The sequence below is a fragment of the Nilaparvata lugens genome, chromosome 3 (assembly GCF_014356525.2).
Source record: "Nilaparvata lugens isolate BPH chromosome 3, ASM1435652v1, whole genome shotgun sequence".
Classification (NCBI taxonomy): Eukaryota; Metazoa; Arthropoda; class Insecta; order Hemiptera; family Delphacidae; genus Nilaparvata; species Nilaparvata lugens.
In genome coordinates, this window is record NC_052506.1 from 78,861,811 (window position 1) to 78,879,459 (window position 17,649).

The 17,649-nt window shown below is 38.9% G+C and overlaps 1 protein-coding gene across 2 annotated transcripts in view; it reads right to left on the reverse strand.

Annotated features, from left to right (window-relative positions):
- The window catches only part of LOC111046757 (cleavage and polyadenylation specificity factor subunit 1), a 77,926-nt gene that overhangs the window by 11,377 nt on the left and 48,900 nt on the right, over window positions 1–17,649 (reverse strand). For both annotated transcript variants that reach the window (XM_039424729.1, XM_039424728.1), the window contains exons 16-19: window positions 16,942–17,117; window positions 13,789–14,162; window positions 10,725–10,814; window positions 7,488–7,675 (exon numbers count right to left, since the gene is read on the reverse strand). In XM_039424729.1, the coding sequence (XP_039280663.1) occupies window positions 7,488–7,675; window positions 10,725–10,814; window positions 13,789–14,162; window positions 16,942–17,117 (828 nt within the window). The remainder of the gene's footprint in view (window positions 1–7,487; window positions 7,676–10,724; window positions 10,815–13,788; window positions 14,163–16,941; window positions 17,118–17,649) is intronic.

Consider the following 17,649-nt stretch of genomic DNA (forward strand, 5'->3'; position numbering starts at 1 on the left):
TGCACTTTATTTCAGTATTTCCTAGTGGAGAGGCGCGCTTAAGGACACCTCAAGAATCAACATTTCAAACACATAAAACTTTTGACTCAGATTTCATCATACTACACTTTATTCTTCTCGGCTCGTCAAGGTGGTTCAAAATCATGGATCATAAGTCAAATTCGATCAAAAAATGGAAAATTTATTGTTGAGTGTACTTAAGCCCATATATTCCAATACACAAAAAATGGTCAATGTCTAAATTCACCCTGTATCCAGCACAAGGAAAATTTCCATGAAGAAATTGGTTCTGGACTTCTCTTATGTACCCAAATAATATACAGTATTAAGAAATCAGAACTACGATATAAATTGCATGCACCAATGACTGGACTAATACAGTTTCACATGACAAAATAATAGTAATAATAATAATAATAATAATAATAATAAATGATTTGCTTATATGCCTCGAGGGTAGTTCTCCTAGCGAAGAGGATATATGGCACGTTTGCAAAGAAGCTGGTTGCAAAAGCATCCAGATCTGCAATTCTCTGCACAAAAACTGAGAGACTATGTATCCTATTTGCGGAAAAGTGGGTACACAGCAGTGAAACCAGTTGTTGGAAATGAGGAGATTAATGAGTTGACACCGCCAGGAGATCAGGTGGAAGAACAGCCCAGAACTGGAATCATTGAGCCCCATTCAGAAGCAGATTTGGGTGCTAGGAGGAAGAACACTAACCTAAAACTCAATCTGAAGCCACAAGAACTGGCTCAGTTGGATCAAGGCCTCATGGAGAGACTCCCGGACAATGTGGATATCCTCACGTTGAATGAAGCTGTCTATCAGATAGTTCTTTCCAGAACTAGGCCAAAGCCTAAAGATGGTGGCTTCATATTCAAAGCCAGGAAGAGGATGGAACAGCTTCTAAAGAAAATAACGACAGCTAGACAGCAGGCATCCAGAGTTCAAAGTGTGATTGACTTCTTGAAAGCAGGAAGAGTATTTACCCCAAGAATAAGGAGGATAGCTCATAAGATAAGACAACAGCATCACACTTTGAATGTGAGAGTACTTCTCACTATCAAACAACATTGTATAGACAGGATACAGGCACTGAAAATTGCTCAACAGTCCTTGAAAAAGAGAGTTAGATGGGTTGATGATAATGCTACATTCAGCCTCAACCCTTCAAGACTGTTGGAGGGACAAAAACCTGTAGAAGCAAACAATGCACTACCTGCTGTAGAGGAGATTGAAGCTTTTTGGGGGTCAATCTATGAGGTTCAGCCTCTGCTAAATAAGGAGACTCCTGCCTTGAGGGCCTTTGCTGACATGTGCAGATCCATATGGAATGAGAGGGAGGATTGTGCACCAGTAACTGAGGAGGAGGTGAGAGGAGTGATTAGAGGCTTAAGGAACTTCGCCTCACCAGGCCCTGATGGTATTAGTGGGTACTGGTGGAAACATCTGCCTTGTACCCATCGTCACTTGGCACGGATATTCACCAATTATTTGTGTGAACATCACCCCATCCCAGGTTGGCTGGTGGAAGGAAGAACGATCCTCCTACCCAAAAAGGGTGATTTGTCCAACCCAGGCAATTATAGACCAATCACCTGCCTGAATGTCTGCTACAAGATCCTTACAAGGATCATAAGTGATCGAATATTGCAGCACATTCAGCCAGTATGGCAGCAGTGTTTTGAGCAGCGGGGCAGTAAAAGGAACATGGCGGGCTGCAAAGAAAATTTGATTGCTGATAGATGCATCATGCAAGATTCAGTTCAATATAAACGTAACCTGTCCATGGCCTGGATTGATTACAGGAAGGCATTTGATACCACATCACACCAGCTAATAGTGCACTTATTACAATGCCTTTCTGTGCCTCCAAGCATAGTGAGATGCCTGGAAGATCTGTTTGCCCTGTGGAAAACTCGTTTTGAGGTCAGATCACAGCAGAGAATGGTGTCAACTAGAGTGGTAACTTATAGGAGAGGTGTCTTCCAAGGAGATTCATTGAGCCCTCTTCTATTCTGCATTTCACTGCTGCCATTGTCTGCTGCCCTGAAGAAAACAAAGGGCTATTGCTGTGGCACACCAGGAAACAGGATCCATAGAGTGAGCCACCTTTTCTATATGGATGACTTGAAGATTTATGCAGCTAGCAAATCTGACCTCAAGTTTGCTGTAGGTGTGGTGCAGCGATATTCAAATGATATTGGCATGTCTTTCGGGTTGGACAAGTGTGCAGTAACACATCTCCTGAAAGGAAGGTTACAGGGCCTGGTGCAGGAAATGGAGCTTATTGATGGAAGCATAATAAGAGCCCTGAGAGCTGGAGAGTCATACCAGTATCTGGGATTTGATCAGAATCAAGCTCAGGATGCTGTAAAAGTAAAGATGGCTCTCTGCAGTGAGTATAAGAGGAGACTCAGGAGGCTCTGGTCATCTGAGTTATCTGGTAAGAATAAAGTTGAAGCCACCAACATGCTCGCTGTGCCGGTTCTCACCTACTCTTTTGGAGTGGTTAAGTGGAATCGGAATGAGCTCCAGGACCTGGACAGGGAAACCCGAAAAAGGATGCACATGGAGAGAAGTTTACATCCCCGCTCTTCTGTTGCCCGAATATACCTGCCAAGGCATGAAGGGGGCAGAGGTCTACTTGGTTTGGAGAATCTGCACAACAGGGTGGCCTTACAGTTTGCCTGCAGCATACAAAGATGCTCTGATCCCCTTATGCAGCTGGTTCATGACCATGAAGTTGCAGGGGTTGGGGCCTTCCTATATAAGGCAGCCCAGCATGCGGCAGATACCCTTGGTCTCGATTTTCGCACTGATCGGGAGGAGGAGCATGAGCCTAATCAGCTCAGGGCTAGAATAAAGACTCCTGTTGCAGCAACATAAGGACAAGTCCTTGCATGGTGTTTTCTACAGGCATGTTGAGGAGCAAGGCTTGTCCAAGCCACTGACTTTTGCTTTTCTGAAGTCAGCAGCCCTGAAATCTGAGACTGAGGGTTTCATACTGGCATGTCAAGATGGTGTCATCAACACATTGTCATACCGCAGCAGAGTAATGCACATGGATGTTCCTGATATCAGTTGCAGGGTGTGTCATAGAGCACCAGAGACGATCATGCACATCCTGTCTTCTTGTTCTGTGCATGCAACTGCAGGCTACATCCATCGACATAATGCTGCTCTGCGAGTTCTCTATTACCATCTTAGACACTCATATGGTATCGACAAAACACCAGTGCTGCCTTATGCCCCAGGGGAGATTGAATCTGTTGTGGGGAATGAGAGGTGCCGAATTTATTGGAATTACTCATTCTCTACCACCAGGCTTTTAAGAGCCACAAAGCCTGATGTTGTCCTTCTTGACATCACTTCGAAGACAATGTATGTCATTGAGTTTTCAGCACCAGCTGAGGGTAACATTGTCACCAAAGAGGAGGAAAAACAGACCAAATATCATGACCTACTAATGGAGCTGCGCAGGCTAAACCCAGGCTATAATAATAATAATAATAATAATAATAATAATATAATAATAATAATAATAATAATAATAATAATAAGTCGTCCCCGCAGGGGACAGAATTCTGTTAGGGGTGTGGCGATCCCCCGGGGTAACCTAGCAAGTAGTTGATGTAGACTGGTTGGCAACTAAGACCGTTGCGTCCCAGGTATTAGGGTGCTCAGAAGATATATAAGAGTACCTCAAGCATCAACTGCGCATACCGGAGGCGTGTGTTAGCAGCTCGCGTTCTCTGAGATAGCATTGCTCCTAGAGATACAAGGAATAGCAATCGGGGCGGTACGGGGGTGAGGGCTGTCCCTGTTCGGAACCGTCGTTATACACAGCCTGTGGGGGATGATGTAGGTGAACCAAGTGGCGCCTGTCCCCCAGCCGGAACCACAAGGAGGCAACCCAACAATGAAATAGGACCTGGACCTGTCAATACACAACCTGCTCAAAATGTTTCCCCTGATCTACAGAGGACCACTAGAGCAGGTCTGCCTAGGCAGCGCATGAAGTGGACACAAGAAATGAATACCTTCATCATGCATGCCTACTACAAAATAACTAGATTAGAGTCAGTTAATATATATCGTCGAGAGCTGCATACTGCTTTTTCTGAACGATTTCCCGAGATGACAGTAACAGAGCAGAGAGTGGCAGATCAGCGAAGGGTTATTGTCATGAATAAGTTGATATCTGGTGTACGTTTGGCAGAGATAAAAGAACAGGTGGCTGGAGAGATAGCAGGGGAGGAAAGAGAAGCTTTAAACTTGAATGAGGTCATTCCTGAAGTGGGAATTCTGAACAATGATATCAATCATGGAGAGATTCCTGTCCTCTTGCCAGAAATTGCTCACCCAGTTCCACTCAATGAGGTTGGTGCAGTGGAGGGTCCTGATCAGGAGTTGAAGGAGGAAATTGAGTTTAGGAGAGCACTTGCTGAGTTTGATGGAACAGACCATTTAAGTAGGCCAGCAATACCTCGGGTACATCCCTCAAGAAACCTGTTATTGGCTTGCCAGAATATGAATGAGTTGATACCTGGAATCATTGATTTGGATAAATTGACATTTGATGAACTTCATTCAGTCATGTACTGCTCAGTTGTGGCAATTGTGAGAGCAATTGGGATTGATGTATCTGGTGCACAAAGAGTACTCAGGAAGAAAAGGATACCACCTTGGGAAGAGAGACTCTGTAGACAGGTTGATATGCTCAGGAAGAAACTAGGACGACTTACTCAATACATGCAAGGTAATAGATCAAGAAAGGTTGTTCATGCTTACCAACAATTGAGAAGAGAAGCATCACATCACACCAACAGGGATCCATTGAATAGAACCCCTCAAGAGATGCTAGATACCCTCACTCAGAAGCTGGCTGTTAAGGCTAATAGGCTGAGACGTTACAGAATATCATTGAGAAGGAAGGAGGATAATTATAAGTTTCAAAAAAGTGAGAAGATTTTCTACAGGGGCCTAAGTGGAGAACAGGTTGAAGATGGAGGAGAGCATCCACAGCTGAGTGAGGTTGAGAAGTACTGGAGAGGTTTGTGGGCGGGTGGCAGGGATCATAATCAAAATGCTTTATGGATTCAGAATGAAAAAGATAGAGTGGCTGGAGCTCAACAAATGCCGAGAATATTGATTGGAACAGCTGAAGTTAAAAACGCAATCTCAAAAACCAGCAACTGGTCTGCGCCTGGACCAGACAAGCTCCACAATTTTTGGTTGAAAAGGCTTCCAATCTTCCATCAATTCATAGCAAGTCACTTTTCCTCATTTCTTGAGAGTCCCAACAGAGTTCCACAATTTCTCACCAAAGGAGTGACATACTTGCTTCCTAAAAATGATAGAACTCATGACCCTTCCCAATATAGGCCAATCACTTGCCTATGTACACTATACAAGGTTCTCACTGCATGTATAACAGATCAAGTGCAGTCATACTTGAGTCGGGAGAGACTGCTGGCTGATGAGCAGAAAGGCTGTATGAAAGGTGGGCTGGGCTGCAAGGAGGTTTTGACCATTGACTCAGTGGCAATGGGACAAGCTGTCAAAAAGAAAAGGCATATTCATATGGCTTATATTGACTACCGAAAAGCCTTTGACAGTGTCCCTCACTCCTGGTTGATTGAAGTCCTGTATATTTACAAAATTGACAACTCAGTCATAATGCTGCTGAAGCATCTCATGTCGATGTGGGGGACAGTGCTGAAAATGAGAAGTAATGCTGGACAAATTCAGACCAATACTATACCAGTCTGTCAAGGTATTTTCCAAGGGGATAGTTTGAGCCCATTGTGGTTTTGTTTAGCTCTGAACCCATTGTCTGCATTACTCAATTCCACAACACATGGATTCAAGCTGAAGGGAGAAGCAAGAGAAATTCATCCACTGTCCCACATGATGTATATGGATGATATCAAGCTCTATGCAGGTACTGAAAATCAACTGAAGGAAATGCTGGGTCTGGTTAGAACCTTTTCTGCTGATATCTGCATGGCATTTGGTCTGGAGAAGTGTAAGACACTCAGTGTTGTGAGAGGTCAAGTCGTGGCACAAATGGTTGATGAGGACCTGGAGAGTGCTTTTGCAGCGATGGGGCCAAGTGATGTCTACAAGTACTTGGGCTTTTGCCAGGCTAGACAAATAGACCAGAAGAATGTCAAGCGGAAAATGAAAGATACATACCTGACCAGACTGAGGAGACTTTTGAAGACTCAGCTAAATGGCAATAATATGTTCAAGGCCATCAACACTTATGCAATACCTGTGCTGACTTACTCATTCGGTGTTGTTTGTTGGACTGCAACTGATTTGGAAGATCTTATGAGATCAACAAGAGTGCTCCTCACTAAGTTCAGAGCTCATCACCCCAAGGCCTGTATGGAGAGGCTCATATTGCCAAGAAAGAAAGGCGGGCGCGGGCTCATTGATATAAAATGGGCTTGTGAGAGACAAATCGGAAGCATGAAGACATACTTCATGGAGAAGGAGGGTGGCTTGTATGCAGTGGTGAGAAAAGCTGATAAAGGGTACACTCCACTTAATCTTTCTGAGCTGCCTACTGCGGACTTTAAAACCAACAGACAGCATGAGAGTGAGATTCTGGAGCAATGGAAGTCGAAGCAGCTTCATGGAAGACATGCATTTGCCTTATCTCAGCCTGGAGTTGATGAGGAGGCTTCCAATGCATGGCTTTGGCACAGGGACCTGTTTATTGAAACGGAAGGATTCTTGGTGGCAATACAGGATCAAGTAATCGCAACAAAAAATTATCAAAGGCATATAATGAAGCTGCCTATAAATGATGATTCATGCAGACGTTGTGGCTTGGCATCTGAGACTATTCAGCACATCATGTCTGCATGTCAATCACTGGCAGCTACTGACTATTTAAAGCGCCACAATGCAGTAGCTGGGATCTTGCATCAGGACCTTGCTCTGAAGTACCAAATCATCAATCAGAAGCTGCCCTACTACTTGTACAAGCCATCCCCAGTCTTGGAGAATGAGACACATAAGTTATATTGTAATCTACATAAATAAAGTACTCAATCAATCAATCAATCAATCAGATGGGAATATCGAAAAGTGCAAAATATGCCATGGAAAAAGCAGTTGTTCTCAGCACAGCATCCATTGTGAGATCATTTTTGAACATTTCAGTTTAGAAGTAATGCACCAAAGTCTTGCCAAAGGCCGACTTTGACTGCAATAAACACTCACTTGTCATGTGATGAATGAAATGATAATAATAATAATAATAATAATATAATAATAATAATAATAATAATAATAATAATAGTAATTATAACGGAAGTTTACGCACAAACGAAAACCCACCTTAGAGGCCCAGACAACAATTAGACATACCAGGGTGTTAAAATACCAGGGTGGCATTTGAAAACCACGGATCATCTCTTGGTGAACTGACAATATTTAGCTTCTTGTAATTTATATTTTGACTTACCCTCGTAAGCGAGACTGACGTTCTTGAGGCAGGTGACGTGTTCCCATTCGTCGAGGTCGGTCTTCGTGTTGGGGATGACCTCCCAGGAGACGGGCGAGAACAGAAGCACGCTGAAGCGCTCCTGGTGGGGGTAGGGGAAGCGGTCACCGCGGTCCTCCTCCGTCAGCTCCTTGTCTTCACCGTTGAACCTAAACATCACATAAATCAAATTGATTTTATCGCACAACAAGCATATAAAGGAGCGTACAGATATACGCGCCACGAACACGAGATTCAAGATTTCTTTATTGCATAAAACATTTGGACAAACGCATTGCATCGTCATAAATTAAACATGATAAATACAACGTACAAGGTGACACAGAATAACGGGAACTTTCAAAAACGCCATATAACATTGGTGGAAAGGGCAAAAATGATTTTTCCTCCACATCCTGAGTAGAGTGCTTACTTTACTCTCTGGAACATAATACTAAAGTTTCACTCTTTCGCTCTTGGGAGGAAAAAACAGGAAAACTCCCTAGAGCGTAAAAGTGACTCCATTTAAATAACATGGGAAGCATCTCTATTTTAGAAACGTACATTTGGAATAGGTTAGAAGGTCTAAGCTCAGATGAGGAAGCATAATTATAAAGTAGTCATCAAACTAACTAAATTCAATACCTCAACCAGACATTTGATCAATATATGAAATTTATGTTTGTATACTAAAATTATTACAATCTTCATATCACTATACTAAAAAAATGTATAAATATTATTTTTTTATATTCAATGTTATTCAAAATACCAGCCAAGGAAATATTCCTCATTGACTAATCAAATTTTAAACCGGAATTTCATCATAGCTGTAGTTGTGGCGGTCATTGTTGTTACAAGTTTTGCCGACATATAGCGCTCTCGGCGGACAACTGTGATTACAAGCCAGATGTTTCTGTTTACTTTTTAGATTATGTTGTAACACATTGTTTGATCACGTACGATTTTAAAAATTATTTTATTTGCAGTTTTTATAAGAATGAAGGTGGAGGAAAAATGTTGTGTATATCACGAGTGAAAAATGTTTTATCTCCCTCAGGAAAAGTTCTTCAAACTTTTCCCTCAGGGAGAAAAAAACAGTACTTCTCACTTTAGATATACAAATAACTATTATTCAAACTAATGTAAAGTTCAAGACTTACCATTTGAGAATTAATCATAAAATCTATCACTTTTTAACAATTACTTCTTTAAGATGGCTTCCTCCTGCACGAATACACTCTTGAAATCTGTGTTGAGATTCCTGAACGATTGCAGCAACATTTCAGCTGGGATATTGTTAATTTCGTTTTGAATTGTCTGTTATGATTCAACCACAGTATTTGGTCAAGTTGTGAAATCGTTTGATTCGAGATAGCTCCACAGACAGAAAATCGCAGGTGGACAGATCATGGGACCAGGAAACGCAGCGATCAATGAGGAATCGTCAACACAGATTTCAAGAGTGTATTCGTTCAGGAGGAAGCCATCTTAAAGAAGAAATCGTTTGTATATCTTGGCCCCAAGTTTTTTAATAACATCCCAATTGAAATCAAGAGGGTTCAGAATCAACTGTTTTCAAAAAAAGAATTCTTATTTGGCTCAGAGGTCTTATGCCTGACCATTTGGAATCCTTATTTAATGTTATTTCGTAGTTGAAATGTAATTTTGGTGGCTTGCAATAAGCATTAGTAATATGATCTGTTATTGAAAAGTGTGCAAGGTGAGTGAATGTGAGAGTGAATGGTTGCTAGTCTTTTCTTTCTCTTTTCTTTTTCTTTCTCCATTTATTCATGCATTTAGAATTAATTAAAGTGATAATCATTCCTGCTTGCAAACGTGGAGTATTGTATACTTCCAGCAAGTAGTATTTTTTATTCCAATTCACAAATTTATTTATAAATACCAGTATTTATTTTATTAATCTTCATTAATTATTTTTCATCTTACTGAGCTGTGTGTTTTTGTTTTTCTTATTGATTCTGATTGTAATATTGTGAGTTTGAATAAATAAAATTTGAATTTGAAGGTCAAAAAGTGATAAATGTTATTAATAATTTTCAAATGGCAAGTCTTGAACTTTACAATAGTTTAAACAAAATCATTTTTACCCTTCCCAGTAATGTTTTATAGCGTTTTTAAAAGTTCCCGTTATTCTGTGTCACTCTGTATTTACATTCAAAGAAATAAAAATTCAAACACAAGCACACAAACAGCAACCAAAATACCCTTAGATTAGAAACTCCTCTTTACTATATGGACATATTTCTATTAAAACCTTTTTTATGGCTCTCTTCAAATTACCCACTTCTAGCTCATTTAAATGTGCAGGAAGTTTATTATAAGTGTCCGATTATGAACGTTACAACAGATGTTACGCGAGAGGTTCGCAATATGTTCGCGAGATGTTGACTTCAATACGCTCTACAACAGTAAACCAACCTCACAAAAGTGAAACGTTCAATCGAGCAGATCAGTCGACAAAACTTAATAAAATATTCTTTTCCTACAGTTACCTTGAAAAGTGGACATTGCTGCACTGATTACAGAACGCAAAGAATCACTTTTCCGCTCTAGTGCGGGAAAAAATTTTCCTGCACTCCAGATTTGCAACATGGCAACGCAAAATAGTTAGTAGGTTATATGGAGCACCAGTGCAGCAAAATCAAAATTAAGTTGGTAACTGTGGTATAGTGTGGTGGTGCACGTTATAAGAGTCTTGAGGGTGGTGGAGTGTGGTGGATGACAGCAGTTGACAGCACACAGCCGCCATTCAAACACACATACTACATTCTATTTTATTTATTAATAATAAAATTACACAGATATACATTTGATGGATTTCAGGCAATTTTACCCATGATTACCCACTTTTCATATTCAATGGTAACTGTAGGAAAAACTTAATGTGAAATACGTGCGCAAAGTTACTCTGCTGCACTCAAGAAACCATTCCGTTTCTTTCGGTGCAGCAAACTGTCACTTTGCGCACTAGTTGCACAAATAACTATATCAGGATTGATGCGTAGCCTAATGAAAACCTAATGCTTATTTTATTGAGGACGGGAACTGTACAGTTCAGTAGTACTTTATTTATTTATCTATTTATTAGGTTAGCACAAACAATACAATGATCGGAAAAGAAAAAAAAACAGGCTATTGCCCAAAACTTCTTCAATTTCCTAATGTAGTTTTAAAGTTGTAGTACTGATCACTTACTTGTAGTACTTGTTGGATGGCTCTGCAAGGCTGGTGATGATACAGTAGGTCTTGCTCTCCACATGATAGGTAACAGAATGCAGTGTACACCTGCAAAATCAAATCATCAACTTTATTCACTACATAATTCAATCAATCAATCGATAGAACGTGTGAGGTGCTACAAGCACTTGGGCGTAATGTTCGACGACAACCTCAATTGGTCAGCACATATTGCATACATTAGAAACAGAGTTCGTAAGGCTATATTCTTGTTCTACAAGCTCAACAACAAATTAGATCAGAAGGAACTCAGGAACATAATTATAATTTTCGCCCCACTTGGATGTAATGAGCTGGTTTTCGTGTGTCATATGGAGGCTGAAAGTGAATGGAGGCTGAAAGTGATTGTTTTCTGACCAGGCCGGTAAAAGTTTTACTGCCCTAGGGCTGTAAAATAACCTTGAAGTCAGCTGATTCTGATTTGATGTGAACGTGTTTACAAAATAGTTTATGAAATGGAATCAGTTTATGCTTCTAGAATTGAATAAAGTATTTTGCAATAAGATACTATCATTTTATTTGGATGAATGAAATACAAATGAGATATTATAAACTATTCAAATTCAATTTTCAGAGTATAATAGAATCTAACCTCAAACCTCATAGTACTGCGTTTATCATGAAACATGGTGGATAAACGGAATCAGTTTATGCTTCTAGAATTGAATAAAGTATTCTGCAATAATATACTATCATTTTATTTGGATGAATGAAATACAGATGAGATATATATCATAAACTATTCAAATTCGATTTTCAGAATAGGATAGAACTTCTAACCTAAACTTCCCTGTTGACATTCAGATTGGCCAAATTTCAAGTGTGCTAAAACTTTTCATTATTTGTGTTTATTATTCAATAATCAAAACATTTATAATAATATCATCTTATTGTCATTTGAAAGAATAAAAAAGTATAAACTCAACCTCCCACATAATTGAACATAATCTTTTAGGTTTTTTAGACAAATAAGAATAAAAAATAAAAATACTTGGACAATTTCCTGATATTCAGATTTGCTAGAGCTATGAGCTTCTACTTCTGCTTTCGGAAGTGCTTAATAAACAATTATTCTCATATTATATATTGTTTATTTTTGTGTGTGGCGAAAAATAGCGTTCGCACCACGGGCAAAAATGTTTTTCCGGCTCTCAATCTTTTCTAGTCCTCGGCCTACGGCCTCGGACTTGAAAACCGATTTCAAGCCGGAAAAGTCTCATTTTCGGCCCTAGGTTCGAAATATACTATTACATACGTTCAGTCACTAATACAGGATGGTATAATCTCATGGGGTGGATGCTATAAAACTAATTTGGAACCTTTAAAAGTAGTACAGAAAGCTGTTTTAAGAGTAGCCCTGAAGAGAGACAGTAGATCCAACTCACATGACCCGTATAAAGACTTCAATGTTTTGGATATCAGGCAATTGTTTGTGAAAAATGCACTAATTTATATGTATAAGCAACATAGTGATATTTTCATTAGAAACACCCACACATATCCCACCCGAACAGCAACAATTTAGGAATAATAACACATAGAATTAACAAAACATATTCATCCACAAACATTTATTGCATAGTTAATATGCTTTTCAGGAATATTCCCCAACAAACTCAGAGAATTTGATGCAGCATATTCGGTGATGTACAAAAAAATTGTGAATCTTTGGCTAAACGGAATAGGTAGGGATGGAACCGAAAATATCATTAGCTCGGTTTATAGGTTATAGAGTTATACACAATTTATTCTAGATGCAACAAGTAGGCTACAAACTAGTGGACGTTCTCAAGCTCCGGTAAATTCTATTGCTCAAGAACCTGGATGTATTTTTTGTAAAGAAAGAAATAAATAAACATATACTAAATTTCAAATCTCTTTATTCCTTTATTATCCTTACTGTTAGACTACTTTCTCATACAAGTTTCATCTGAATCATTTTGATCCAGATTCACCATTACCCACAGGCAAATATCCATTACCCACAGAATAACGGGAACTTTTAAAACGCCATAAAACATTAGTGGGAAGGACAAAATGATTTTATTCAAACTAATGTAAAATTCAAGACTTGCCATTTGAGATTTTTTAATAACATCTATCACTTTTTGACAATTACTTCTTTAAGATAGCTTCCTCCTGAACGAATACACTCTTGAAATCTGTGTTGACGATTTCTCATTGATCGCTGCAACATCTGCGTTTCCTGGTCCCATGATCTGTCCATCTGCGATTTTATGTTTGTGGAGCTATCTCGAATTAAACGTTTTCACAACTTGACCAATAGCTGTGGTTGAATCATAACAGACAATTCAAAATGAAATTAACAATATCCCATCAGCAATCGTTCAGGAATCTCAACACAGATTTCATGAGTGTATTCGTGCAGGAGGAAGCCATCTTAAAGAAGTAATTATTGTCAAAAAGTGATAGATGTTATTAATAATTCTCAAATGGTAAGTCTTGAACTTTACATTAGTTTGAATAATAGTTATTTGTATATCTAGAGTGAAAAGTTCTGTTTTTTCTCCATGAGGGAAAAGTTTGAAGGCCGAGGTGAAGTCGAGGGCAACAATTTTCCTGAGGGAGAAAAAACATTTTTCACTCGTGATTTTTCCTCCACCTACATTTTTATAAAAAACTGCAAATGAAAAATAATTTTTCAAAAACGTACGTCGCCAAACAATGTGTTACAACCTGATTTAAAAAGCAAACAGCTGGGCTGGCTTGTAATCACAGTTCTCCACCGATATGAGGTTTTAAATTTAGTTGGTTTAATGACTACTCTATATGCTTCATCTGAGCTTAGACCTTCTAACCTATTCCAAATTGTCAAATGGCAAGTCTTGAACTTTACATTAGTTTGAATAAAATCATTTTTGTCCTTCTTACTAATGTTTTATGGCGTTTTCAATAATGTTCCCGTTATCAAGTATCACTCTGTATATAATGCATTTCCAGTTTATAATGGTTCTTATTCATGAAAGCACGTGAATAGATGAATAAAAGGGTGAATGCAGACCTGAGCGGCACCTTCCTGACAGGCCAGTGCGCGTCGTAGGACAGATGCGTGGGCAGGACGCAGATACGCAGCTCATCCTTGCGGTTGAAGTAGAGGAATCCCTGCGGACAGTTGACGTTGTGGAAGGGCGCGAAGCAGTGCACGCCGCCGTCGATGCCCATCGGATGGACGCGCAGCTCGCCGCGCGACGTCAGGAAGATCCAGTGCGGGTAGGGACCGCACACGAACACGCCGTTGTAGCCCGAGATGTTGCTGAAGTAGCGCAGCAAATTCACGCGGCTTTCGGCCGACGACGCTTTCGACGCCGCGTCGTCCGCGGCTGACGTCGGTTTGGCGGCCGAAGGGGATGTGTTGAACTGTTTGATCACGATCACCTGCAAACGTATTAAACAAAGTTAAGATAGTGTTGTATTCTAAAATAATGTATATTGTATGCTCAATTCTTCAAATTAAATGATATATATATATATATATATATATATATATATATATATATATATATATATATATAATATATATATATATATATATATATTATATATATATATATAAGCGAAATGGCACTCACTGACTGACTGACTCACTCGCAGAACTAAAAATCTACCGGACCAAAAACGTTCAAATTTGGTAGGTATGTTCAGTTGGCCCTTTAGAGGCGCACTAAGAAATCTTTTGGCGATATTTTAACTCTAAGGGTGGTTTTTAAGGGTTTAAAGTTCTTTTAGCATGTATATTCTTCTTATTCCAATATCTTAAAATTATAATTGAAATGTCCGTACCATATGTTAATATAGAACTATAATCTAGAGAGAGTACCTCTTTGAAACAGTTGTTCTGGTAACTAAATTAAAAATTTTGTCAGGTTGGAATTAAGTTGAGTTGACTTTGTTAGGTTGGCACTAAGTTGAGGATTGAAATGCATTTATCCAGGACCTCCTAATTCATACCAATTTATCCAATTAGCCAAAATTAGCGTTTTCTCAGCTTTTCTGCGTTTCCTCACCATTTCAATAATTGTTGGAAATATATTTCAAAAAAATCAGTACACAGGTTTAGCTAAGGTTGAAGAATTTTGTTCGCCAAAGATAAGCCGATATAGTAACAAGTGTTTTTCGAGATCAAATTGACATAATACGTTCAAATTCGGTGCAGAGGTTCCGCTGATCTCATTTTTGGACGATCCTGTCGGGGGTCCAGGAGGCGGAGCCCCCTGGCTAGACGGATTTGGCGAGCGAAGCGAGCCTGACGGCTAGTTGAATATAAATAACTTAAAAACCGTTTATCATGCCATAGTTCAATCAGTTTTACAATATGGATTGCTGATATGGGGTGCTGCATATGACCATAGAGAAACAATAGCATAAGTAGATATCCCATGGTATAGGGCGTTTATGTCGCAACTTTTACTGTTATCTCAAGCCGATAGTTCATGTAATTCTTTCCCGTGAAGCTGTGTGACGCTGGTAGTCTCTCATATTGTGCCGTTCATACACTCTCACCCCAACAAAACAGTAAAATTCGACAATAATCAACAGTAATCGGCTTGAGATAACAGTAAAAGTTGCGACATAAACGCCCTATAGCATAGGATATCTACTTACGCTATTGTTTCTCTATGATATGATGTTCACATGGAAAATCTATTTATCATTCAAAAAATATAATAAAAAGTATCTTGAATAAACCAAGGTTATACCCAACAAATCTAATTCTCCTGGATTTTGATGTTTTTACCGTGAGACAACTATATATCAAAGTCTTAATAAAATACTTAGTGAAAAATAAAATTATCTTCCCAAGTTGATCAATAACACTTATCATTTCAGACCGGGTGTAACAGAGGAATTTCAAGTTTATCATACTAAACTTTCATTGATCTGAAGACAGCTTATTTACACAAGCAGTGAACTGATCTTTTGACTTCGATTTCAAAATTAGTAAAAAGAGCGTCAATGAGTGGATTAAGAGGGAATATTTCTTTACCATAAATATAGCAATTTAATTTGAATTCTTTTATTTTCATTTTATAGTCTTTTCGCTGCAAAATATTTGTTTAATTTTTTATGATTCTGCTGTTCTAAAGTTTCTATTGTAATTATTAGTTAAATTTAACCTTAACTTTCTGCATTATTACGTAATATTATGTTCTTCTTTTACTGTTTTGCAACTCTCACCAGCGGGCAAAGATTTTCTTTTTGCTGGTGATGCCTAGATTTTATATATTATTTTAATTTTATTCAAGTATATGTATGAGTAATTATGTTTATTTAATTATATTTTTAATGATATGTCATATTATAAAGAGTTTGTAATATGTTTTGAATATTCTAATTGGCAATGGATGAAATTGGAATTGAATTTAACATCCATTTATCCTATACTATTAAACGAGCAATTTCTCTATTCTCAATCCCTCTATGGTATCACCATAAATGATACAGTATCAACAAAATATGGTACAGTATCATCTCAACTTGATACACAACACCATGGTATATCTTCTCATGCTATATTTCCTCTATGGTATCACTATACAATGATACAGTATCACCGCACATGATACAGTATCAACACAATCTGGTACAGTATCATATCAGCTTGATACACAACACCATGGAATATCTTCTCATGCTATCTTTCCTCTATGGTATCACTATACAATGATGCAGTATCACTGCACATGATACAGTATCAACACAATATGATACAGTATCATCTCCAATTTGACACACAACACCATGGGATATCTTCTTATGCTATATATTTTCTCTATGGTATCACTACACAATGATACAGTATCACAGCAAATGATACAGTATCATCTCCAACTTGACACACAACACCATGGGATATCTTCTTATGCTATATATTTTCTCTATGGTATCACTACACAATGATACAGTATCACAGCAAATGATACAGTAACATCTCCAACTTGACACACAACACCATGGGATATCTTCTTATGCTATATTTTTCATCTATGGTATCACCATGAATGACACAGTATCACCACAAAATGATACAGTATCACTGAACATGATACAGTATCAACACAATATGATACAGTATCATCTCAACTTGACACACAACACCATGGGATATCTTTTTAAGCTATATGGTGTGATTGGAATGATGATATAGTTAGAGTACCTGGTTGGCCTTGCGAAAGCGCATCTTGAGATGGCCGTGCGGATAGCGGTAGGCCTGGTAGATGAGGATCTCCTGGTTAATGCGCAGAAGCAGCAGAGGTCGGGTTCCATTGTGGCCCAGTGACGCCACCAGCATCTCCTGCACCTGAGGTAGCTCGGTGTCACTTGCCGCCATTACTACACAAAACAAAACTCAATTTAATAACAATCAACAGGTAATCCGAGCTCCGCAAGGGTCTGTTAAAAGCATAAATAGATTAAATTTAGTTTCAACAGTTCCATGCTAATATTGAACACAGTCAAAAGGTCATGTTGAATGAAAAATTAGATGCAGCCAGAAGAGAAAGGCCGAGAATACGATGGAAGCAGGATGTGGAGCGATAGTGACCTTAGAGCGATGGGAGTCAGAGGCTGGAGGAGGAAGGGGGAAGACAGAGATAGTTGGAGGATGATTGAGGAGGAGGCCAAAGCCCACATCGGGCTGTAGCGCCAGAATAAGCAAGTAAACATGTTTCTTGGCACCTATATATTTTGAAATGGTCAGATCTTATATGTAACATTTAATTTGGAGTCCAATGCAACCGGTTTTAACTTCAATGGAAATTGAGACAGTTCGAAAAATATTACACCCCCTGACAACCCCTTGATAAAATAGTTGCCAATCGCAGGTGCGACCACCCATTGACAAAAAAGTAGCCAGTTGCGAGTG